Source organism: Anolis sagrei, chromosome 4 (genome assembly GCF_037176765.1).
Source record: "Anolis sagrei isolate rAnoSag1 chromosome 4, rAnoSag1.mat, whole genome shotgun sequence".
Classification (NCBI taxonomy): Eukaryota; Metazoa; Chordata; class Lepidosauria; order Squamata; family Dactyloidae; genus Anolis; species Anolis sagrei.
This window is the reverse complement of record NC_090024.1, coordinates 12,771,679-12,797,312: the sequence shown is the minus strand read 5'-3', so window position 1 is coordinate 12,797,312 and position 25,634 is coordinate 12,771,679. Positions and strand designations below refer to the sequence as shown.

The 25,634-nt window shown below is 39.9% G+C and overlaps 2 protein-coding genes across 2 annotated transcripts in view; both read right to left on the bottom strand.

Annotated features, from left to right (window-relative positions):
* The window catches only part of FAM135B (family with sequence similarity 135 member B), a 477,503-nt gene that overhangs the window by 160,912 nt on the left and 290,957 nt on the right, over window positions 1–25,634 (bottom strand). The window lies entirely within an intron of this gene.
* On the bottom strand, window positions 1,522–24,813 carry LOC137096783 (mas-related G-protein coupled receptor member A2-like). Its single transcript, XM_067467010.1, has 4 exons — window positions 24,718–24,813; window positions 23,278–24,183; window positions 17,365–17,395; window positions 1,522–1,640 (listed from the first exon to the last, which is right to left on the bottom strand). Exons 1-4 carry the CDS (start codon window positions 24,811–24,813, stop codon window positions 1,522–1,524), a joined length of 1,152 nt encoding a protein of 383 aa, XP_067323111.1.

The window sequence follows — 25,634 nt, the reverse complement described above, 5'->3', positions numbered from 1 at the left end:
AAGTATCACAAGGAAAGGTCTCCTAAATAGCAACAAAACCTGAATGCATACACATTTTGATGTGGTAGATACCTACACTGGCAGGGAGTTGGACTAGATTGTCCTTGAGGTCTCTCCTAGCTTTATGATTCAATTAGATTTTTTTTCATGTTAGGAGCGACTTGAGAAACTTCAAATCACTTCTGGTGTGAGAAAATTGGCCATCTGCAAGGATGTTGCCCAAGGAATGTGCTGATGTTTTGATGGTTTACCATCCTTGTGGGAGGCTTCTCTCATGTCCCCGCATGGGGAGCTAGAGCTGATAGAGGGAGCACATCTGTGCTCTCCCTGGATTTGAACCTCCGACTTGTCAGTCTTCAGTCCTGCCGGCATAAGGGTTTAACCCATTGCGCCACTTGAGAATGATTTGCTAGATGAAGCAAACAGGGGGAGACCTGTGACCATGTACTAGATGAAGTTTGAATCTGTTTTCTTCTCTGTTTTCCTCTATGCCGTCGCGCCTGGGGACTATAACACTTAGTGAAAGAGATATTGATGTGACATCTTTCCCCCAGGGGATTGCTTCTTGCCTTCCTTTAAAGAACTGGAACTTCCAAGGACTAAAACACTGTAGATAACTCAAAATAGGTTTTATTGTTCACAAAGAGTTATCCCTTTAAGGCAATATGCTGGAAAGTTCAAAGGGGTAAAGGAAATATACATTACAGTCTCTGGTTGACTTGGGTCCAAGGAAATTTCGCAGCTGAGAAGCTTTTCCTGTTCCCTCTTTTCTCAATGGCTGTGAAAGTCGGAACAAACACAACCCCCAGTCCAATGGCCTATGTTGAAGGCCAATGTCTTCCTTTTGATGCCAAAGGACCGGTTTGAAGGTACTTGGGTCTCCTCAACATTGTCCAGGATGATCTGGGCATGAAGTATGAGTCCCAAGGGAAAAAAACCTTAGAATTGGTGATGAGAGGTAACTTAATTAAGGGCTTTAGAGCCAAGTCTCTTTCTCACATCTATCTGATAGAAAGTTTGATGGTAGAATGGAAAAGGAAAAACTCTGCCCTCCTCCAGGAAAGAAGTGGAGCCAAGCAATTGAGCTGAGGAAGCAATATAACTGGTGCAAACAACATTGATTGACAGCTATAAATAACCAATCAATCCAACTATACACTTACAAACTAGGCAACTTTGGGCATGTTATACAGTTTAAACCTTTGCATTTTAAAGTTCTACACACAGGTGGCGCCACTCACGCCATCACATCCTCTTTTGCCAGCAAATTTATCAAGATTGGCAGATCGATCAGCTGGCAAATCTCAAAAATCAAAGGAAGAAGGAACTAGGAGCCGCCAAGGAAATTTGAAGAAGAAAATAGAAATGTATGTCAAGATGCTCAAAGGAAGTTATTTTTTTAAAGCCTGGTATGTTTTGGCCTAGGAGAAGATCAACTACATACCAGAATTCAATGTTTTCCCGCCAACTGTTCCAATATGGCAAGTTCAGTCCAAATCAATCCTCTCTCATCTCAAAGTTTTAAGCTGTTTTTAAAATGTCCCAATTTCTCTCTCTCTCCTCCTCCTCCTCCTCCTCCTCCTCCTCCTCCTCCTCCTCCTCCTCCTCCTTTATCCTCAGCTTGTCCCAGTTGCTGCAAACTGTGAATTCAAAATGTAAAAGTAATTTCGATTAAATTAAGCCAGAAAGGGGACAAGAGAGGAAGGACCATAGCCATGGCCTTCCCAGGTAAAACAAAACAGTCCCTTATAGTTTGTCTGTTCTGTCTATATTATTACTTTTATTGACACAAAAACACAGTATGACACAGCAAACAAGATATATATGCTGAATTTTGTGCCACAAAATCACAAATAGAACACTTCCCAAGCATTTAAGACTGTGTGATATATTTTCAAATGATACGCGCAGATCCAAGTAAGGTGGCCTTTTGCAGTTGACAGACTTGTGATTTTGTCAATGTTTATTGTTCCCAAATGGTGGGTGAGATATTACTACTACTACTACTACTACTACTACTACCACCACCACCACCACCACCACGTCAGTTAGATGTAAAAAACCGGAATGACCTACTTGATAAACCTGTGTGGGAAGAAAGAAACAATCTCACACACTGTCTAAATTCAGCAAAGACTATGTTGCCATGATAGGACTGGAAGGAAGGCTGATCAAAGAAAGGCCTTTTCAGTTATTCAGAACATAATCCAGGGAATCAGGTTGCTTAATAACATGAGACACAAAGCCATGTCTGACATTTAGTAGAATCCTTACAATTGCTCCGGTTCTACATCGGTTTGCATACTAGAAATGCCTTCATGTGCTGTTATGTATTCATTATGCTACACAATGCCTGTGTTGCATGGCTAAAAGTTTGTGTAGCTGAATGCACATGTGGGTGTCCATTTGAATGTATATGTGCATGTGCATGCATGTGTGCAGAACTATAGTGTAAAGAAGCACTAATCTCACTAGATGCCACCAAAAATTATGTGAGGAAGTATTAATCTTCTTTAAAGCCACTAATATTCTGTGAGGAACCTTCTTTTAGATATCAATTAAGCTGCCACCAATATGTTTAGAGACGCTGGTTTAGGTCTCTGTTTATCTTTAGTTGTGTTGTGAGGTGACTTTGGTAGTGTGGAATGCACCAAGCATGAAAGCAATCGAGGAGGCAGGTTTGAAATACAAAGAGAACAAGTTTTATTGTTAACAGAACGTAATTGTTGCAGTTTTGAGAATTTGAACTTGGCACAAGGCTTGATGTTACAAAATGGCTGGTTTGAGATACATGTTTCTGATGATACAATTCTACAAACTTCTTCTTTAGTGAAGTGCTTATACTACTTCAGAGTTCCCTATTGTGAATGTCCACACTGTTTGCCCTATCCTCGGAACAAACCACTGATCACCAGTCTTTCCTTACTGGCAATCCTGCAAACCCCCTCTGTTAGATTCTTTTAACCTAAGCAATCTAACAAGGTAACACCTTCAGCTCTCTTGCTGAAGAAATATTCACAAATTCTAGGAACTACTGAATTCTCACAGCTTCACAACAGAGCCCTAACTGGCTCTCTTCTTCCCCGCAGGGTCTCTTCCGCCTGACTGGAGCTTAACTGCCACTTTCAAACCTTTTACTCCTTTAGCTCCGCCCACCTCCTCTGCTGCCTTGTCTTGTCACCATGGCAACCTATCCCTCACAGCTAGGCCATGGCAACAAATGTAAACCACAAATACAGTTTTAAACACATTATAAATAACACTTTATAATAAACATTATAAATACAGTTTAAACACATTATAAATAACACTTTATAATAAACACATCTTTACACCTTTCTCCCCAGAAATATATTTTTGCACATTTCTTAATCCTAGAATGGCAAAAATAATCCTACATATCATTTAACAATAAATACATATACACCAATTCTGAAAGGGAAACATATTAGGGTTAAATACATTTCAATTACACCTATATACAAACCTTTAACCTATGGAATCCTAGATAAGGCGTCCGCAACCACATTTCGTTTTCCTGAAACATGTTTTATGTCAAATATGAAATCTTGTAAACCCAAACTCCATCTTAACAATTTGTTATTGGTACCTTTCACATTGTCTAGCCATCGTAAGGGAGCATGGTCTGTTTGCAAAGTAAACTTCCTACCCCACAAATACGGTTTCAGTTTCTTGACTGACCAGATAATGGCATAGCATTCTTTCTCAATTGTTGACATACTATACTCATTGGAATGCCATTTTTTACTTAAGAACAATAGGGGTCTGTCTTCTCCTTCTACATCCAATTGGCTTAGGACAGCTCCAAGCCCAGTATCTGAAGCATCACACGTCAAAATAAAGGGCTTGTCAAAATCTGGTGCCATTAGGACAGAATCTGAAGTAATGGATTTCTTCAATTGATCCATGGCAGTCTGACAATTTGGAGTCCAAATTACCTGGTTCGGGTTCTTCTTTTTAGTAAGATCCGAAAGAGGGGCTGCCAGATTACTAAAGGATGGGATAAATTTTCGATAGTAACCCGCCAATCCAAGGAATGCCCTAACCTGTTTTTTCGTTTTGGGCACTGGCCACTGGTGTATAACTGCCACTTTAGTAGGATCAGGTCGAATATGACCTCCTCCCACTAAATGTCCTAAATATTTGGTAACCTTATATCCTATCCTACACTTGGAAGCTTTAACGGTTAACCCTGCTTCCCTCAATCTGTTTAGCACCAGATCTAAATGATTAAGGTGATCTCTCCATGAATTACTAAAAATCCCTATATCATCAATATAGGCTACACAGAATGACCCCAGTCCACTCAAAACACTGTCCACTAATCTTTGAAATGTGGCCGGGCTATTTTTTAGGCCAAAAGGGAGGACATAAAATTCAAATAATCGGTTTTGGGTCCGGAAAGCGGTCTTGTGACGGTCTTGTGGTGCCATGGGCACTTGCCAAAACCCCTTGGTCAAATCGATGCTACTAATAAAGTTGGCCTTCCCCATCCTTTCCAGTAGATCGTCTAAACGTGGCATAGGATAGGTGTCCGTCTGGGTCACTTTATTTAACCTCCTATAGTCTACACAAAACCTAATTGTTTTGTCAGGCTTCTGCACTAAAACTATAGGTGAAGCCCAAGAGCTAACCGATGGAGCAATAATCCCTAGGTCCAACATTTCCCTAATTTCTTTTTCAATACATTCATTAATTCTCCCCGTAACCCTGTAGGGTGGAGATACAATAGGAGTAGCATCACCGGTGTTTATTCGATGCTGGACTCCTTGGACCTTTCCTGGCAAGTCCGAAAATATGTCCCTATATTTATTTAAAACCTCTACAACCTCTCTTTTCTGAGGTAGGGACAATTCTACATTCATATCTACCCGATCTAAATTCCTGTACTGTTCACGATCACCCTCCCAAAAAGAAAAGGGACCGGATTCCTCTTCTGAAACAACAAAACATACATTTGCAGATCTTACAACATAAGGCTTCAACATATTTACATGGACTCTTCTTTCTACATTGGATTGTTCATCAAAAATATCATAGTTTATGTGGTTGTGTCTTCTGATGACCTTCCATGGTCCAGACCAATCTAATTGAAGCTTGTTGGCCTTGTTGGGAGATAAAAATAAAACTTCATCTCCGATGTCGAAGACCTTTGGCTTAGCAGTAGAGTCATAATAGTCTTTCTGTTTCTGCTGAGCCGCAAGCAAATGTTCTTGAGCAATGTCTCTAGCCAGCTGCATTGTTGCTTGAAGATCTCTTAAATACTCCGTCACTGGAACAGGATCCTTCGCCGGACTTTCTTCCCAATATTCTCTTAACAGATCTAACGGACCACGAGCTTTCCTTCCATACAGCAATTCAAATGGACTGTAGCCGGTGCTGTCATGAGGGACGGTCCTGTAGGCGAACAGCAGTTGTTGTAACTTGACGTCCCAGTCATAAGGCCTTTCCTGACTGTAAGACTTTATCATTTTGACTAAAGTCTTGTTCATATTCTCAACCAGTCCATTTGTTTGCGGATGATATGCTGTGGAAGTCAGGTGTCTAATTCCACATAACTCCAGCAATTTCGACATAAGCTTGGAAGTAAACTGGGTTCCCAAGTCCGAGACCAGTTCTCTAGGATATCCAGTTCTTCCCCAAATGGACAGCAGGGCATTTGCAATTGTAGTTGTTTCGATGTTAGTCAGAGCTACAGCCTCTGGATATCTTGTTGCGTAGTCAATCATGGTTAAAATGTAACGGTAACCACGTCTGCTTGGTTTACAGAGAGGACCTACAATGTCAATGCCTACTCTGTAAAATGGTTCTCCAATTATTGGCATAGGGATCATAGGAGCTTTAACTTTATCCCTCCCAGTGCTCAATCTCTGGCAGATGTTACAGGATTGGCAAAACTCTTTGATCCTCTGGAACATGCCAGGCCAATAAAAGTTTTTAGTGATCCTTTTCGTGGTTTTTCTTATGCCCAAATGTCCACCTTGAGGGTTTTCGTGTGCCACCCTCATCAGCTGTTCTCTAAAACCTTGAGGCACTACAATCTGACTACATGTCACTGATCTTTCTGTCGAGTTTACACTTTTGGATTCTCTATATAGGACACCATTCTTCAGTATAAACTCGGAGGGCTGTTCTTCTGGCAATACTGTGGGGTTTTGAGCTAAAGCAAATAGAGGTTTCAGAGATTCATCGGCTCTCTGTTCCTGCCGAATCTCCTCAACTCCTCCTGTCTTCTTAACAAGCTCAGCAACTGTAGCACTGGCTTCTGGGCTCTCATCCCCATCTTGTTGTATGGCAAAACACATGGCTTTTTGTTCAGGGCTTTCATTTTTACATTCTTTCTCCCCACACGCCATCTTATAGAATTTAATCTCCTCAGCCAAATCATTTCCAATTAAACATTGATATGGTATGTCAGGACTGACTGCAAAATCCCACATACCCTTCCATCCTTTATATTCTATTGGCAAAGTCACCACGGCTGACAGAATTGCCGGTCCTAACCCTTTTAGTTTTATTTCAGAGGTTGGCTGCTGAAACTTCTGAGGTATTATTTCGGGATGCGCTATGCACACTTCGGAACCTGTATCTCTGAGTCCTTTCCTGTCTTTGTTATCAATAGAAATGGTTTCTAAGTAGTCCTTAGATGGGCTGCCTGACAGGATGAACAAACATTGTTTCTCTCCAGGCTCTGAGCTTGAACTCTCCTTTGCCACAGTAACCGGTTCTGCCTTTGGTGTTTCTTTCATTTTATTTATAAAGAGGGTTGTTTTCTCATTCCTTAACAGGGGACATTGATATTTTATATGATCCAATTTTCCACATTGATAGCACCGACGTTTTACCTCAGGAGCAGTTGGTCTTATTACACTCTGCCTCCTACAGATGGTGTCTTCTATGACAGAGCCCTTCTCTTGCTGTGGGCGCGTTTGTTGTGGATAAAATGGCTGCCTGTTTGTTCTTTTGTCCCCTGGCAGATCTTCCCTTTTAAATCCTTCTTTCAAGGTTGTTATTTGATCTGCCATACCCGCTGCCTCTACAATCGTGGATGGCTTGCGATCTTGAATCACCCAACGAATTTCATAAGGAACTAATTGGAAAAATTGTTCCAATTTCAAAAGTTCCCTCAGCTGTTGATAATCTTCTACCTCAGACGTCTTTATCCAACTATCGAACAGTTGAGACAATCTAGAGGCCACCTGAGCAAAACTTTGTGTTTTATCTTTCTTCAACGTCCTGAACTTAAATCTATAATATTCAGGAGTCAATCTATATTCCTGTTGAACCTGTTTCTTAAACAGATCATAGTCTCTACAAGACTCCTCCGGCATCTGTCCATAAATCTGTAAAAGCTTCTCATTTATCTGAGGCCTTAGGTATATCATCCATTTGTCTCTAGCTAACCCAAAATCTCGACAACATCTCTCAAAAGATATAAGGAATTTCTCTGGGTCATCTCCTTTTGTAAATTTTGGGAATTTCTTTGTCAAATCTGGGGTATCCACTCCCGATCTCCCTTCCTGGACAACACTGGATGTTTGTGCCAAAGCCAACCTTTGTTTTTCTAGCTCAAACTCCATTCTCTTCAATTCTAACTCCTGTTCTCTCTCTCTTTCTCTTTGTCTTTCCTCAAATTCTCTTTCTCTTTGTTTTGCCTCCATCTCTAGTTCTAACCGTCTCATCTCTAATCGTTTTTCCTCCATTTCCAGTTTGTATTTATAAGCCATTTCTGTCATAGGCACTGGCTCTGTCTCTGACTCAGAGCTCGAGCTTTCCCCTTGGTCTCCCTCTCTTTCCTCAGCCAGCTTTCTCTGCCGCCTGGTAGCCATGTTTTCAACAACTTTTACCTCACAACTTATTCCTAAATTAAACTTAAGGCACTCGATTAGTTGTTACACGAATCCCGTCGTCTGCCACCAAATTATGTAAAGAAGCACTAATCTCACTAGATGCCACCAAAAATTATGTGAGGAAGTATTAATCTTCTTTAAAGCCACTAATATTCTGTGAGGAACCTTCTTTTAGATATCAATTAAGCTGCCACCAATATGTTTAGAGACGCTGGTTTAGGTCTCTGTTTATCTTTAGTTGTGTTGTGAGGTGACTTTGGTAGTGTGGAATGCACCAAGCATGAAAGCAATCGAGGAGGCAGGTTTGAAATACAAAGAGAACAAGTTTTATTGTTAACAGAACGTAATTGTTGCAGTTTTGAGAATTTGAACTTGGCACAAGGCTTGATGTTACAAAATGGCTGGTTTGAGATACATGTTTCTGATGATACAATTCTACAAACTTCTTCTTTAGTGAAGTGCTTATACTACTTCAGAGTTCCCTATTGTGAATGTCCACACTGTTTGCCCTATCCTCGGAACAAACCACTGATCACCAGTCTTTCCTTACTGGCAATCCTGCAAACCCCCTCTGTTAGATTCTTTTAACCTAAGCAATCTAACAAGGTAACACCTTCAGCTCTCTTGCTGAAGAAATATTCACAAATTCTAGGAACTACTGAATTCTCACAGCTTCACAACAGAGCCCTAACTGGCTCTCTTCTTCCCCGCAGGGTCTCTTCCGCCTGACTGGAGCTTAACTGCCACTTTCAAACCTTTTACTCCTTTAGCTCCGCCCACCTCCTCTGCTGCCTTGTCTTGTCACCATGGCAACCTATCCCTCACAGCTAGGCCATGGCAACAAATGTAAACCACAAATACAGTTTTAAACACATTATAAATAACACTTTATAATAAACATTATAAATACAGTTTAAACACATTATAAATAACACTTTATAATAAACACATCTTTACATATAGAAATGCACATCTATATTAACAGTGCTTTATACATATGTACACCTTCATTTCCACTTAATTAAAATCAATGATGATATTGTGTGTTGGACAAGAATGTCAAATTTTATATTCATAAATATTTCCTAGTTTTGATTATGGCACTTTTACCATAATTGCAAACCTGGCAGCAGTCATATCAAGAAGTAGAGGTCCTTACTGATAGGAATGGCTATGGAACTCCCTTCCTGGTGAGTCTAGGTCAGCCCCTTCCCTCCTGTCCTTCTGAAAGACCTGGTTGTGGGACCATGCCTTTGGGACAATGCAATGAGGCAATAATAGGAAACCTACTCCACTGATTGAAGCCAGCATGGTGTCTTGAGATGGTTTTAAACAGCTGAAGTAAATATAAGCTGGATTGTTGTAGGCTTTTTTGGGCTATATGGCCATGGTCTACAGGCATTCTCTCCTGACGTTTTGCCTGCATCTACGGCAAGCATCCTCAGAGGTAGTGAGGTCACTTCCTCTGAGGATGCTTGCCATAGATGCAGGCGAAACGTCAGGAGAGAATGCCTCTAGACCATGGCCATATAGTCCGAAAAAACCTACAACAACCCAGTAATTCCAGCCATGAAAACCTTCAACAATACATTAAATATGAGTTATTTTAATGTTTGTGTATATTTATAGTTTTATGTCCCAGCATTGATTATTTTCCATTTCCATGTTGTGCTCCTCCCTGAGTCCCCTCCAGGATGAGAAGGGTGGAATATAAATGTTTTAAATAAATAAATACTTTCTATAGAAGAACTTACATTTTTATAGGAACTTGAAAGCTAAGAGCAGTTAGAAAAAAGTTTAGGACTGAATCCTTATGTGTGCATTTAGTTGAGTAACTATTAAATTAGTATTTGTATTTTTGGGAGGAACTACAAATCTTCTTTAGAGGTGCACAAGAGCTTTCCTATGATGGGAATTTATACTTTGATCAATACATATAGGGAGACATTTCTTTCAGTTCATTTTTGGAGAAAGTGTGGAAACTTGCAACTGCCCTGACATTGGGGTTAAATGATGTTGTAGGTTTTTCGGGCTATATGGCCAAGCTCTAGAAGCATTATTTCCTGACATTAGGCATCCATCTATGGATGCCTACCATAGATGCAGGCTTTAAAGGGAAGAAGAAGTTGCTTCTGGTCACTTCTGGTGTGAGAGAATCAGCCGTCTCAAAAGACTTTGCCCAGGGGATGCATAGATGTGTTGCAATCTTGCAGGGAGGCTTCTCTCATGTCCCATAGAATCAAAGAGTTGTAAAAGACCTCATGGGCCATCCAGTCCAACCCCCTGCCAAAAAGCAGGAATATTGCATTCAAATCACCCCTAACAGATGGCCATCCAGCCTCTGTTTAAAAGCTTCCAAAGAAGGAGCCTCCACTACACTCTGGGGCAGAGAGTTCCACTGCTGAATGGCTCTCCCAGTCAGGAAGTTCTTCCTCATGTTCAGATGGAATCTCCTTTCTTGGAGTTTGAAGCCATTGTTTCGCATCATAGTCTCCAGGGAAGCAGCAAACAAGCTTGCTCCCTCCTCCCTGTGGCTTCCTCTCACATATTTATGCATGACTATCATATCTCCTTTCAGCCTTCTCTTCTTCAGGCTAAACATGCCATGTATTGCACCACCTGACATCTGCCAAGAAGTAGCAGCTAACAATGAAAGGACCAAGGCAGTGACATCTCCAGCCCATCCCCTGTTCAAATAGCACCAGCATGCCAATGCCTTAAATCAAGAAATAGCTTTCTGAGATCTACAGAGATACTTGCAGGAACACCTCAGCTAGCAAGAGTCCAAAAGTGGCAGGTAAAAACCAAGAACCTCAATCAGTGGTGATACCTTGCAGACCGCATCTCGGCCTACGAGCCCACGAGGACCTTGAGATCATCCGGGGAGGCCCTTCTCTCGGTCCCGCCTGCCTCACAGGCACGCCTGGCGGGGACGAGGGAGCGGGCCTTCTCGGTGGTGGCCCCCCGGCTGTGGAACACCCTCCCTGCTGAAGTTAGACAGGCGCCCTCCTTGATGGCCTTTCGTAGGAGCCTAAAAACATGGCTCTTCGAGCAGGCCTTCAATTGAGTGCAACTTGGAACGATATTGGAATGGATTATGACTATGTAATTGACTATGACCCCTGGATTTGACGAAGCGGATTTTTAGTATATGTTATGTAGTAGTAGTTTGGTATGTATTGTCATGATTTACTGTACACTGTCCTTTCTATGTTGTTCACCGCCACGAGTCGCCCTAGGGCTGAGAGTGGCGGTCAATAAGTGCAAGTAATAAATAAATAAATAAATAAATAAATAAATAAATAAATAAATACCAGATGAGAAACTCCCTCCTGGGCACAGAGAAGACTGGGCAACTTGGAAGGTGCTCAACAGACTGCTTTCTGTCACCATGAGATGCAGAGCCAACATTAAGAAATGGGCTTACAAAATGGAGTCCATGTCATGCGAGTGTGGAGAAAAGCAAACCACAGACCACCTATTACAATGCAGTCTGAGCCCTGCCACATACACAATGGGGGGAACTTCATATAGCAACACCACAGGCATTCCCAAGTGGCCAGTTACTGGTTAAAGTACATTTAATATAATGCCAGGTTTTTAAACTTTGTGTTTTTTTTAAAATACATTACATCTTGGTTCACTCCTGATATGATAACTAAACAAGGGAACAAGAATGGGGGAAAATAGAGCGAGAGAGGAAAGGAAAGAAAAAAAGAGGGTGGAGAGAGTTCCCTCAATTTTAGAGGGGGATAGAGAAAGGGACAGAAAGGAGAGTTAAGGAGCAAGAAGAGGTTGGCAGTAGTGGCAGGACCTGAATGGGGGTCGTCTAAATTTAGAGTAGAGACTGAGTAAACAAACTTTTTTTTGAGACCCCTGATTCAAATGTTATGGTTACATTTAAGTTGGGGTGACACATTGAAACAATGGGATTTTTATCTATGTATTGAATCACTATTCCATGTTTTAGCTAACTTTAAGTCATTGTGTTTTTGGATTATTTTCATTCCCAGGAAACCTTTAGATGGATATGTACAAGCCCCCATATCCTGCCCAGACTGACACTGGAAAAGTCCTATTTCAATACATAAAATGAAACCACTGTGATCTTCATCTGAGTCACTCTGCCTTTCTTTTTTCTCCCTTCTAGACTTAGTGTAGTTTTTCAAAAGCTTCTTCAGCACCACCATCCTTGTTGTTTTTCCTCCATCAATCCGGTTCGAAAGGAAACTTTAATCAAAGGAGTTTTTTGAAATGGAAAATCTATTAGGACCCCCTGTTGTTTTTGTGCCTGCAACCAGCAGAAGAACTTTTTCAAAATCCCCAGTTTTTCCCTTTATTAAATTATCTCTTGCCACTCCTGAGAAAAGGAAAACCCACATGCTTTTCCTTCCACATAAATGAATAAGAGAAAATCTTTTCCCTCACCCACATCCTTTTGAAATAAAAGTGGACCCCCCCCCACCCCATACCTTTTTTCACAACATGGCTACATTTCCAGTAAAGCATGATATACTTATGGATGTGGTGGTGGTGGTGGTGGTGAAGAATGAAAATGAAATGCCAGTGGACAGTGAAAGAAATTTAAAGACGGACCTTTAAAAGCTAAAAATCTATATAAATAAAAATGTAATGTTCGTTTGTGGGATTAACAGAACTCAAAAACCACTGGACAAATTGACACCAAATTTGGACACAAGACACCTAACAAACCAATGTATGTCCTTCACTTAAAAAATTGATTTTGTCATATAGGAGTTGTAGCTCCTGGGATTTATAGTTCACCTACAATCAAAGAGCATTCTGAACCCCACCAACGATAGAATTGAACAAACTTGGCTCACAGTTCTCCCATGACCAACAGAAAATGTTGGAAGGGTTTGGTGGGCAGTGTCCTTTCGTTTTGGAGTTGTAGTTTACCTACATCCAGAGTGTACTGTGGACTCAAACAATGATGGATCAGGACCAAACTCTACATGAATACACAATATGCCCAAATGTGAACACTGGTGGAGTTTGGGGAAAATAGAATCTTGACATTTGGGAGTTGTAGTTGCTGGGATTTGTAGTTCCCAGCAACTACACAGAGCATTCTGAACCCCATCAACGATAGTATTGATCCAAACCTCCCACACAGAACCCCCATGACCACCAGAGTGGGCCACAGCAACGCGTGGCAGGGGACGGCTAGTGTGGAATAAACATCAAGAACTAGGAAATTATGGGCCTTGAGCATTCTAACTGGAGGTCAACTGTTACTAAGAGTGTTATGAAGTTTGAAGAGGCACAAATAGAGAGTGAAAGGGAAAAACGTGCCAAGAGGAGGGCACTTCAAGCAAACCCTTGTTGGGACCATCTTCCACCTGGAAATTTATATTCTCATTGTGAAAAACCATGCAGTTCCAGAATAGATCTCTAAGTTACATACATACCCACCACCAAGTCTCTACCCTTGGAGGACAATCTGCCATGAGTGATCTCCTATAGATAGACTTATGGATATAGACTGCATACGTGCTTCATTTAAATCCCATCATTCTACAAGTGCAGGGCTCAAAGTGACTTGTACCAAATTCATGATGGGATACCTGTGTGATCAGGGTTAGGTTGAATCCCTCTTTCTTTTTGATCATGCAGGGATTTCACTATGACTTCAGCAGATTTAACTACAATGGTCAGGGCACTCAAAGAGAGCTCCGCGGCCAGCAAGCCCTGCTTACAGGGATTACACTAACTACCCTCTATAGAATCATAGAATCAAAGAGTTGAAAGAGACCGCATGGGCCATCCAGCCTTTGTTTAAAAGCTTCCAAAGAAGGAGCCTCCACCACACTCTGGGGCAGAGAGTTCCACTGCTGAACGGCTCTCACAGTCAGGAAGTTCTTCCTCATGTTCAGATGGAATCTCCTTTCTTGTAGTTTGAAGCCATTGTTCCTCATCCTAGTCTCCATGGAATCAAAAAACAAGCTTGCTCCCTCCTCCCTGTGGCTTCCTCTCACACATTTATACATGGCTATCATGTCTCCCCTCTAGAAAGGGTGATGGTGGTGGCATGCATATGGACAATAGATTGGCCCAAAATGGACCTAATACAGTTAAGCCAACTGCCTGTTTACGTACCACTGAAAAGTGATATCTTCTATATTCAGTTCTTCATTTATTTTATTCTATATTGATTATTGTCTAACTTCAGAAGATGTTGATATGTAACCATTCATCCTTAAATGTAAAATCTGTTTCTGGAAAGCATCATGAGGTGAAACCCTGAAAGGCAACTTAAGATGTAATTTCTTCTTGTATTTATTCTGTGACGGTGCGAGTGGTGCCACCTATATGTAGAACTGTAAGTTGCAGGATTTGAACTGTTGTATCAAGCCTGATTTTGCCTTTTTACCCTGTAAATGTATAGTTGGATTGATTATTTATAGCTGTCAATGTTGTTTGCAACAGTTAAATAGCTCCTCCTGCTCAATTGTTTGACCCCACCTCTTCCTAGAGAGCAGGGCAGCGTTTCCTTTTCCATTCCACCATCAAATTTTCTATCAGATGGACGTGAGAGAGAGGCTTGGTTCTGAAGCCCTTGATTAAGTTACCTCTCAGCACCAATTCTGAGGTTCTTACCCTTGAGACTTATGCTTCATGTTCAGATCATCCTGGATGACATTGAGAAGTCTCAAGCACTATCAAACCAGTTCTTTGGCACCAGAGGAAGGCTTTGTGCCTTCAAAATATAGGCCATTGGAATTGGGGTTGTGATTATTTCGATATTCACAGCCATTGAGAAAGAGGGACCTGGAAAAGCTTCTCAGCTGAAAAACTCCTTGGACCCAAGACAACCAGAGACTGTAATGTGTATTTTCCTTTACCCCTTTGAAACTTCCAGCTTATTGCCTTAAAGGGATAACTCTTTGTGAACAATTAAACCTATTTTGAGTTATCTACAGTGTTTTGGTCCTTGGGACTTCCAGTTTTCCTAAAGGAGGGCAAGAAGCAATCCCCTGGGGAAAGATGTCACGTCCATGCCTCTTTCACTAAGAGTTATAGCGTCCAGGCGCGATGGCACATGGATGGAAGCTCTCTCACCAACCACTGAGCCATTGGTAGACCAAGGTCTGAATCCTCACTCAGCAAGTAAATAAATATTAACTCTTCATTGGGGATACAATTTTCCCCAGTTTCCCTATTTCAAATATCCTCTGACTCCCACTGATAGAATAGCCAACTGATACTCAAAATGAGAAACACTAAAAGGTTTCCCATTTGCTGAATGATGATATTCTGATCTTGTAGGCACAGATTCAAGGAGGAGTAACAAATGGTTTGGAAGGGAACTGACACAGCTGATGCTTCACACTGCAGGTGTAGAAACTGCCATGGCTATAAATTATCTCTATTGCTGGCATAGAGCATCATGAAAGGTTCTTGAACAATGCTCCCCACTTCCTCTGTTGTTGCCAAAATCTGGCACTGCCAGATTCTGTTTTGCTATAAAGCTTGTCACCAATATGATAATTTATAGCAAATTGCTGTCTTGAACTAAATTTAGGATCAATCACACGAAAGTCAATTTGGAAGCCTAATCAATTGTGAAATATTGTTAGGGTGCATTCTCTCCCCTTAACCTTTCCTTTAAAAATGACAAATATTTTTAATAATGCAAAAAGAATAGGGGAGAAATGATCAGGGCAAACAGAGGACACCTTGTTCAGGAAATCTGTTGAAATGTGTGTGACTAAAATGATCAAGGGTCTGGAGAACAAACCCTATGAGGAGCGGCTTAGGGAACTGGGCATGTTTAGCCTGAAGAAGAGAAGGCTGAGAGGAGATATGATAGCCATGTATAAATATGTGAGAGGAAGCCACAGGGAGGAGGGAGCAAGCTTGTTTTCTGCTTCCTTGGAGACTAGGACGCGGAACAATGGCTTCAAACTACAAGAGAGGAGATTCCATCTGAACATTAGGAAGAACTTCCTGACTGTGAGAGCCGTTCAGCAGTGGAACTCTCTGCCCCGGAGTGTGGTGGAGGCTCCTTCTTTGGAAGCTTTTAAGCAGAGGCTGGATGGCCATTTGTCAGGGGTGATTTGAATGCAATATTCCTGCTTCTTGGCAGGGGGTTGGACTGGATGGCCCTTGAGGTCTCTTCCAACTCTTTGATTCTATGATTCTATGATTCTATGAGTCAAGGAGGATGTACAATTAAAAAAAAAATACACCACAAACTTCTGTTAAAAAATAATCACAAATGAGTATCGAGGGAACGGGGGAAAATCCAGTTTGCCAGTTCACTCCATAGCTACACTAAAACAATTGTGATGTCATTAAGATAAATCAATATTACATTTGGCCAGCATGGTATATCATGGTAAATTCTGTCAGGGAACAGAAAGAGTACAGAAATGCTCAAGAGACACACAAAGTTGCTGACATGGATAGTTCTAAAACCTGACCTTTAGGAAAGTTTGGAACCCTCAGTTGGTCCAAAGAAATAAAACCAGATTATTACAGGGAACAGACACCTCCCTTGTTAACAACAGCTTGATTGGCTACTAGTTGGTTTCCAAGCATAATCCATAGTACTCATGGTGACCTAAAAAAAAACTACATATAGCTAAGGCTCAGGCTGCCTGAAGGACTTTATTCTTCCATATGTGGAATCTAAGATTTTTGTTTTGTCCTCTCATTCAAAAGAAGGGCTCACATACAGTGGCATATAAACCCATTTTCCTAGTTCCAACAGACCTCACTACCTCTGAGGATGCTTGCCATAAATGCAGGTGAAACGTCAGGAGAGAATGCCTCTAGAACATGGCCATATAACCTGAAAAAACCTACAACAACCCAATTCATGAGTGCTGGGTTTCTTGCCTTAATTTGACCTTTCTATGCTTCAGGCAGGCAAAGTTAGGAGGGACTTATGTGTTGGCTGGAAACTCCAGTATATACTTGGTCTTCACAACAGCTTGGACAGCTGATTCCGGTCTGATTCAGCTAAGTCCTCTGTCCAAATGGACACCACACCATTACACTTTCCAAGCACAGATCAACCAAGAGAAAGGAATGGCTCACTCCTGAGTGGTTGTCGTTGTCCCCCACATGCCATAGATCTCCATGTAAATGTCTGGCAGATGCAATGACATCAAGATGTTCTAAAGTGGAGAAGATGACCTGCAATTTACCACCTCCTTACTGGTCATTCAGGCATTCATGCAACAGATGGTGGCCAAGTGCTCACACAGAGCTCAATGGCCTGTAAAGTAGCAACATGGAAGATGAGGTAATAGCTCTACAAGAATGGTAAGGCTTTAGCCCAATGGAACCATTTAGATCTCAACGTGGTCCTGTAGCAAGTTCAGCCAACTGCTTTTGGAAATCCTCATAGTTGTGCCTGGGCCAGATGCTCCAGACTGGCTCTGGATTAAGTGACTAGTGTAGATTTGTCCATAGAATATAAAGTTGGAAGAGACCACAAGGGTCATTTAATTGATCCCCTTACCATGCATGAGTACATAATCCAAACATTTACACTGCAAATACACAAGAAAAACACTTATATCTGGGAACTGACTGTTTTACAAGAAAACCTTTTATAAGACTTTTTTGTAATTTTTTCCTTTGTTTCTAAATGGTTTTGTTTTAAATGGTTTTAATTCTATTTTAAACATAACTTTTCATATATATTTTACTAGCCATCCCCTGCCACACGGTGCTGTAGCCCAGTCTGTGTATATGTGTTTTGTGTGTGTGTGTGTGTGTATATATATTTGTGTATATGTGTATATATGTGGTTATGTGCATGCATTGTAATGAAATGTTTTTGGCTTTTTAAGTCTCTTCCGCTGTGTTTTCCAGTGTTTTTATGAGTGATGGTCACTTGTTGCCCTGATAGGTGTATTGTGTCCAAATTTGGTGTCAATTCGTCCAGTGTTTTTTGAATTATGTTAATCCCACAAATGAATATTATATTTTTATTTATATAGATTCACATGCTTCATATGTATATTTTAATCAGATTTTTTGGTCTTGGAAACTACCTTGAAATGGTTTTATAGAAAAAGTATATAAGTGGTGCAATATATTACTGTATAATTTAATATAATTCAGTCTGTCATATGTTTTCATCCTCTTAAAGATTTGGTGACTTTGTGATTAATCATGTGAATCTTATGGCATGAAATAAAGATATAAAATGTCACAAACAGAGGAAGAAATATTTTAACTTACAGAGCATATGACACAAGACTGTCACAAATCCATTCAGTTATTTCTCTTATTGGTGGAACATGGCTGAAATACTTATATCTTTGCAAAATAATTCAGAATATAGTTTGCAGGGAGCCATGTTAGTGCATTTCAGCCAAATCAGTACACAAGCTTGGGGGCACTTTGAAGGTGCCATTATACAACCAGCAGATTTCACATATCTCTTAGTTGAAAGGTTTCCAAGACATGGAAAGAAAGAGACCCACAAAACTCTGTATTTGTCAGGACTAATCTGGAGAACTGTATTCCCTTCTGATTGTCCATTTTAAGATGGCTATAGCTAAGTTGGAGCAGGTTCACAGAAGACCAACAAGAATGATAAGAATATGGAGAATGAAAATTAGTTAGATGGGAGGAAATTGAATTGTTCAACCTGGTGAAGAGAAGACCAAGGGTGACATGATTTTACTTTTTAAAAATCTTTAAATATTTAATTAGCTGGAAAATGTGGAGTGAATGTGATAATGAGAATTTTGATGGTAATTATGATATTTATTTATTTATTTCTATCTTGTTTTCCTTTCTTAAATGAGACTCAAAGTGGTTTCTTCTCTTCTGCTCCAGATGGCAGAACCAGGGTTTTACATTATAGGAGGGTGCAGGATCCTATTGAGAATTCTATAGATGGTGTTCCTGAATTGAACAGGAGATTGGACATGATGGCCTATAGAGTCCTTTCCAACTGTGTAATTCTATTATTTTATGGACTCCAGTGTCTAGTCTACTTCATCAGCTACAAATCAGAGTTTGCAAATAAGAAACATCATATCTTTAAGACTCAGAATTCCAGGGGGAAAATGAGTTAGAATACAATCCTATATATTTTCGTAGGCCAGTCTTTTTGAAATAACAAAACTTACCTTTAGGTTAGTAGATACTCTTTTGAAGGAAACCTGACCTGTCACTCCTTCTAGATATATAAGATGTCCAGTTTTTGGAAACAGGGAAAAGGATGCCTGTAAGCAGGCAAATGTTGTTTTTTGCATTTAATCCTCTCTCAAAACAAATAACTGCATCTTGCTGCATACATTAGCCCAACATCCTACATCAAGGTTTTATAGCATAAATTTCCTTATAAGGAGTTTTTAATACATTGTGCTACGCCAGTGCTTCTCAACCTTGGGGTTGGGACCTCTGGGGGGGGGGCACGGGGGGGTGTCAAAGGGGTTGCCAAAGACCATCAGAAAACACAGTGTTTTCTGTTGGTCATGGGGGGTTTGTGTGGGAAGTTTGGCCCTATTATATCATTGGTGGGGTTCAGAATGCTCTTTGATTGTAGATGAACTATAAATCTCAGCCACTGCAAACTCCACCAGTGTTCACATTTGGGCATATTGAGTATTTGTGGCAAGTTTGGTCCAGATCCATCATGGTTTGAGTCCACAGTGCTCTCTAGGTGAACTACAACTCCAAAACTCAAGGTCAATGCCCACCAAACCCTTCCAGTATTTTCTGTTGGTCATGGCAGTTCTGTGTGCCAAGTTTGGTTCAGTTCCATTGTTGGAGGAGTTCACAATGCTCTTTGATTGTAGATAAATTATAAATCCCATCAACTACAACTCCCAAATGACAAAATTAACCCCCCTCCCAACCCCACCAATATTCAAATTTGGGCATATTGGGTATTTGTGCCAAATTTGTTCAAGTCAGATCTTTACATTACGATTCATAACAGTAGCAAAATTACAGTTGTGAAGTAGCAACAAAAATAATTTTATTGTTGGGGGTCACCACAACATGAGGAACTGTATTAAGGGGTTGCAGCATTAGGAAAGTTGAGAACCACTGTGCTAGGCTAACCCTGTGTTCAGTGGTGGTGTTGCACAACTGAAGCAAGAAATTGACGGTAGACAGAATGCACAATTAAATGTGCATGACAATCTATGTGCAGCATCTGTCCATGCACAACTGACAGCCATGCACCATTCTAATTCCACAATCTTGAACGGAATGTGCTGAACCAACAGAAATGTTAACCCTAAACATTTGTTTCTCTTGCTGTGGTGGTGGTGGCTATTCAAATCATTTCTGAGTCATGGAAACCCAAGGATAATCCTATCAGATAATTTCCCAAGACCATTGGTGCATCTATACTTTGTAATTACTGCAGGTTCATGTCTCTTTAACTGCCATGCTTCTCTAATATGGAACCCTTGGAGTTGTCGTTTGGTGGTGCAAAAGTATTATTTGACTTAGAGGGCTGAAGACCTTGTAAAACTACCATTCCCATAGCAGAAGTGGATTTCTATGCTGTTCTCCAGAGTAAAAGTCCAATGCTTAAACCACTATGCCATGGCAGGTCCTCCTAAACATTGCCTCATTACTTGAGAACCAAACAAATATGATTACATGAGCCAAGAAGAGATTGAAAGTCCAACACTAGAATCTTCCAAGAAAATCTCAAATCAAATGGATTTAAAAAATGGAAACTAAAACTTGAACAGGTAAGAGTTGTATATCTACTGAGAACTTGCATGTGCCCATTCACCCTAGACATACTTCCTAAAGATGAGGGACATCACAGAAGCATGAAAACATAAGCAACAAAATGGTGGTAGTGAGGAGAACAAGACTGCAATGGAATGTATGAAAGAGTGTCTGCTTATAGAATTAAGCAGAAGTTGTGGAATAATGAGAACTTTTAAAATCAGATTCCAAAGGTGCTTTGTGAGTTGATCTATGAATAGAAATGACTTCATTATCATGTCGGCTTTTTGATATTTTCAAGATAGACCCGCTTGATGCCACAGAAAAGTATGAGACTGCGTATGCATGGGGGAATCTTCCTCCTCCTTGCTATTTTCCCTCAAGAAGTATTTTGTTTCTTTAAGAAGAGAAAAAAGAGGAGAAAAACAAAACAAAACAAGAATTGAATTCAAAGTATGAAAAGTAGGCCATGTCTCAAAGTTCTTCTTCTCTATTATTACTGATATTATTGTTCAGACTTACCTGAAGCAAAATGTCATAGCTAATTTGGAGGGCTCTGCTCATGCAAACTATATGAAAGGAGCCAAAAGAGTTTTGCAGTAAAAATATCAGCAGGAATCCTGTTGAAGTCTTATGCATGCGTTAGTTTCTCTTTAGATGTAATCTGGTATTTTGAGATATAGTGTCCACATTCAATTCATTGTTGCAGAAATGTAGTTTGGCATAAAATCATAGAATCATTAAGTTGGAAGAGACCTCATGGGCCATCCAGTCCAACCCCCTGCCAAGAAACTGGAAAATTGCATCCACAGCATCCCCAACAGATGTCCATCCAGCCTCTGTTTAAAAGCTTCCAAAGAAGGAGCCTCCACCATAGTCCGGGGCAGAGAGTTCCACTGCTGGACTGCTCTCACAATCAGGAAGTTCTTCCTCATGTCCAGGTGGAATCTCCTTTCCTGTAGTTTGAAACCATTGTTCTGCTCCAGGGAAGCAGAAAACAAGCTTGCTCCCTCCTCCCTATCACTTCCTCTCACATATACATAGCCATCATGTCTTCTGCAGGCTAAACATGCCCAGCTTTTTAAGCCATTCATCATAGGGCTTGATCTTCAGACCCTTGATCATTTTGGTCATCCTCCTCTGGACACATTCCAGCTTGTCAACATCTCTCTTCAATTGTGGTGCCCAGAATTGGACACAGTGTGATTCCAGATGTCATCTGATCAAGGCTGAATAGAGGGGTAGCATGACTTCCCAGGATCTAGAAATTATACTCCTATTTATGCAGACCAAAAATCCCATTGACTTTTTTAGCCACTGCATCCCATTGTTGGCTCATGTTTGACTTGTAGTCCATAAGGACTCCAATATTTTTCTTACACTTACTTCTCTTGGGCCAGACGTTGTTCCCCATTCTGTATCTTTGTTTGTACATGGTTATGCACTGCACATGGTTATGCATTGTCCATGGTTGTTCATGAGAAAGAAAGTTCCCTTCATCCGCTCATTGGTTTTTGCTATCAGTATGACTAAAGTGAAGCATTTAGGACTTCCTTCTGTCCATCTTTTCTCACCCTTAGAATAAATCCATGATAGCCTTATAGTTGAGGGTGGGACCTCTTTGCCTTGTGGTAGCCAATATTTTTGCACCCCGTCCATCACTGCTTTTGGGAACTTTCATACACAAGCTTATTAGAAATACAACTATCCATGACTCCAGGATTTATGCAAACAGAATGTCTGAAAAGAATTCTTACCCTGATTATAACATAAACAATGTATAACATCAACAATATCAAACTATTATGCTCTGTTCTCCAAAATGGGAAGCAAAAGCTTTTCTGTTGGCTCCAAGGTGTCACAGATCTATTTTCCCATATCCTTATTCAGACCTGCTAAGAAATTAGCTGAGATTTTTCATGACTCACAAGTACATTTAATGAGTATAACATAAGTTTGTCTCAATCTGGGAAGTTTATAATTATTCCATTATTTTTATATGCAGTGATACAAGTTGATGATTTGTACTTGTCCTTCAAGTTGCCAAATATAAATACTTTGGCTATAATGAATGGTCAGAGTTGTCACTTTCTCTCCCATATTCCAATTTTAGATTGTTGGAAATTTGGAACTAAAAAGAACGGAAAGATAATTCTGACTCATCCCTATCTGACTTGCACATCCCCACTTTAACATCTTTGTTTTATTTTTAGAGCTTGATAATAAATAACTTTTGGTGATACAGATTCTCGATATGTACCGAAAACCCAAATACAAACACACACATAACGGTGTGTAAAGCATCCCAAGCAATGTCAGTATATTTGTGACTCCATTTCCAGAATTTTGAGCTATGTATGTCTGTGTCCTATTGGACTAGTTGTCCAACCACTTGTATAAGGGAATTTACACATGCCAGATATATTGATTTGAACTGGTTTTTGCCTGGCCTTCATTTGGATCTTTCTCCTTTAAAAAATAGATTAAAAGAGTAAATTAGATTCATATCATGCAATAATGTCAATGAATGAACATTTATTCAACTGAGCACAGGTTCAATACTTAGAACTTTATAGGCTAGTATGGTTTACAAAACTCCATTCTTGCAAAAGCAAAAAGACAGAGAGACACATTTTTGTTCTAACGAAACTACTTTGCAACTCTACTCCCATTACCCAGGATATCTAATTGCTTAAAGTTTTTAGTGAATTGATCCTACCTTGTTTTCCAACTTGGTACTCCAAGTGAGGATGGAAAGAACAAGATTAATGGTGGTACTGAGAGGGATGAGTAAAAATGATGACAAGGTGATGACAGGAAACTCACATCTCTCATTGAAAAAGAAGAATATAAAGGTCCAGGTGAAAATGACAAAAACTGTTCCAAATAAACAAATATGGAAATGGTATTTCTTGATGATATACCAAATCTTGATGATCAGGGTCTGAACTGAGATTACCGTAATTGGGGAAAAAATCATATAGGTCATAAAAGTGATTGCATATATGTCAATATCTAAATGAAGAAAGAATAATATGCGGCAAACCAGTAGCCCCAGGACAGACAAAATAGCAGATATGAGAGGTGCCACAAAGTCTGGTTGCTGGCCTCTGTACCAATTTGGAATCAGGACAACCAAACTTGAATTAATGAGGACAGCTACAATGTAGTGCAGACTAAAATAATTCATGGATGAAAAGAGGTATGCCAGAAGTAGGAACCACTTAACAAAGCCATTACTCACATCCTGAAAAATCCTATCAACAAATAGGCAGACAATGCACACAGATGTGAGGGAGCTAAAGTCAGCCACAGCCATATTCCAGACGTAGACATTCCAGGAATTCCTCTGAAAGTTGGAGAGAAGAAAGACTAAAATCATTATGCTTCCATTAAATCCAACGGTGAAGACAAACAAGACGAAAGGAGCAAGCACATGGTCTCCTGGTAACCAAGTTAGAAAGGCCATCATGTGTTTATATTCTTGACAAATGTCATGAGAAATATTCAATTTCAGTGTTAGATGGGATGTTTTCTTCAGTTCAGTCATATTGAAGTCACTTCTTCCTAGGTGCTGGTATTGGCCAAACACTGTATTGTTTGGAGAGAACAGAAGTGTCTCTTCCTAAGTAAACAAACACAAAAGATAAGAAATGAGTGAAGAAAGCCAGAATGCAACGAGACTCCATGATTTTTTAATAAAATGAAAAATCCTTAGTAATATTTTTAGTAGAACATGACAATTAGACAAATGTTCAATTATAACTATTCTGTTTCTCATCTAATGTGTATTATGGCCCTGCAGAAGCAGATGGATTGTTTTCTGTTCAGTGTAGGAATCATGTGGCTTAACAGGTGTTATTGACTTGTAGCTCCCAAGAAATTTGCATAACAAAATATGGGGAGTTTGGGAAGTTTCTGTTCAATGACATTGCCATGGGATTGCATGATTCCCACCTCTATAACAAACTTATCGCTATCTTATCAGCGGTTTTTCCACATTAAAGAATTCCAATAAAAGAGAGAAATGGGATAGAGCAGAAACTGTCAGAGAGAGAAGATAATATGCATTCCCAAGATTGGTTTTCAGTTTGCAGGAAGTAATCGCTCTAGTTGAAAAAGGGCAAATATTAAGATAGAAATAACTTGTTCCACTCACTGTTGTTTTTGAACAATTTCTGAGAATAGGAGAAATCATGTAGGTTTCTGTGAGCTGAAGAAGAGCCCAAAGATGAATCCAGGAAATTAATGCCATCTCTCCTTTTTTTTCTTTCCTGTTAGGAAAAGAGACATATATGATGATGATGATGATGATGATGATGATGACGATGACGATGATGACGACGACGACGATGATGTTTGCCATGGGACTCTTTCTTTCTTTCCGCCACCTTACAAACATTTTTTGGTGAAGAAGCAAGAGAGTCCTCTGGGTAGATACTTACTTCCAGTTTCCCACTGTCAGATGAGATTATTTTTATTCAGGTGGGTATCTTGCAATTAAGAACAGGCTTCTTGTGAAGATGTTACTCTTTTTTTCTTGGTGTGATATTCATATATATATATATATATATATATATATATTAGGCCTGGGTAACAACGGAAAAATTTGTTTCTAAAATCGATTTGAATTTGGGGGGTTTTTTGTTTTGATATTTAAAATAATTACAAAATTTTCCTTTTAAAAAGTTCGATATTTACAAAATTTCGTAAATGGTAAAAAATTAACGAATCGATTTCCGAAACAATAACGAATCGATTCGTTAATGGCGGACGCGACCGCGAAATACACTAAAAAACCTCCAAAACCTTCTGAAGCTTCCCTCTCCCTCTGTTGTTGACTGTTGGTGTGATATTATAATTTTTTTCACTAATTAAACCATAAAACTGGCCCAGAAATGCGGAAATAATAACGAAACGACCTCAAAACAATAACGAAACGAACACAATATCGAAATACGAAGCATTTACAAAACGTTTTTGAAAATTCGTTTTTTTTAATAATTGCTCCAGAATGGTTCGTTATCGTTTTGTAATTGAAAAAATTAACGAATTATTAACGAATTACGAATTAAC

What these genes read in the sequence shown, in the direction of transcription:
- LOC137096783 (XM_067467010.1), bottom strand. Translation starts at nt 24,813, where the DNA reads ATGGCATTAATTTCCTGGATTCATCTTTGGGCTCTTCTTCAGCTCACA. An exon ending in GAAATTGTTCAAAAACAACA is followed by an intron (nt 24,184 to 24,717) that starts GTGAGTGGAACA and finishes TTGTTTACTTAG; the next exon opens with GAAGAGACACTTCTGTTCTC. An exon ending in GTACCAAGTTGGAAAACAAG is followed by an intron (nt 17,396 to 23,277) that starts GTAGGATCAATT and finishes GTGTATTTGCAG; the next exon opens with TGTAAATGTTTGGATTATGT.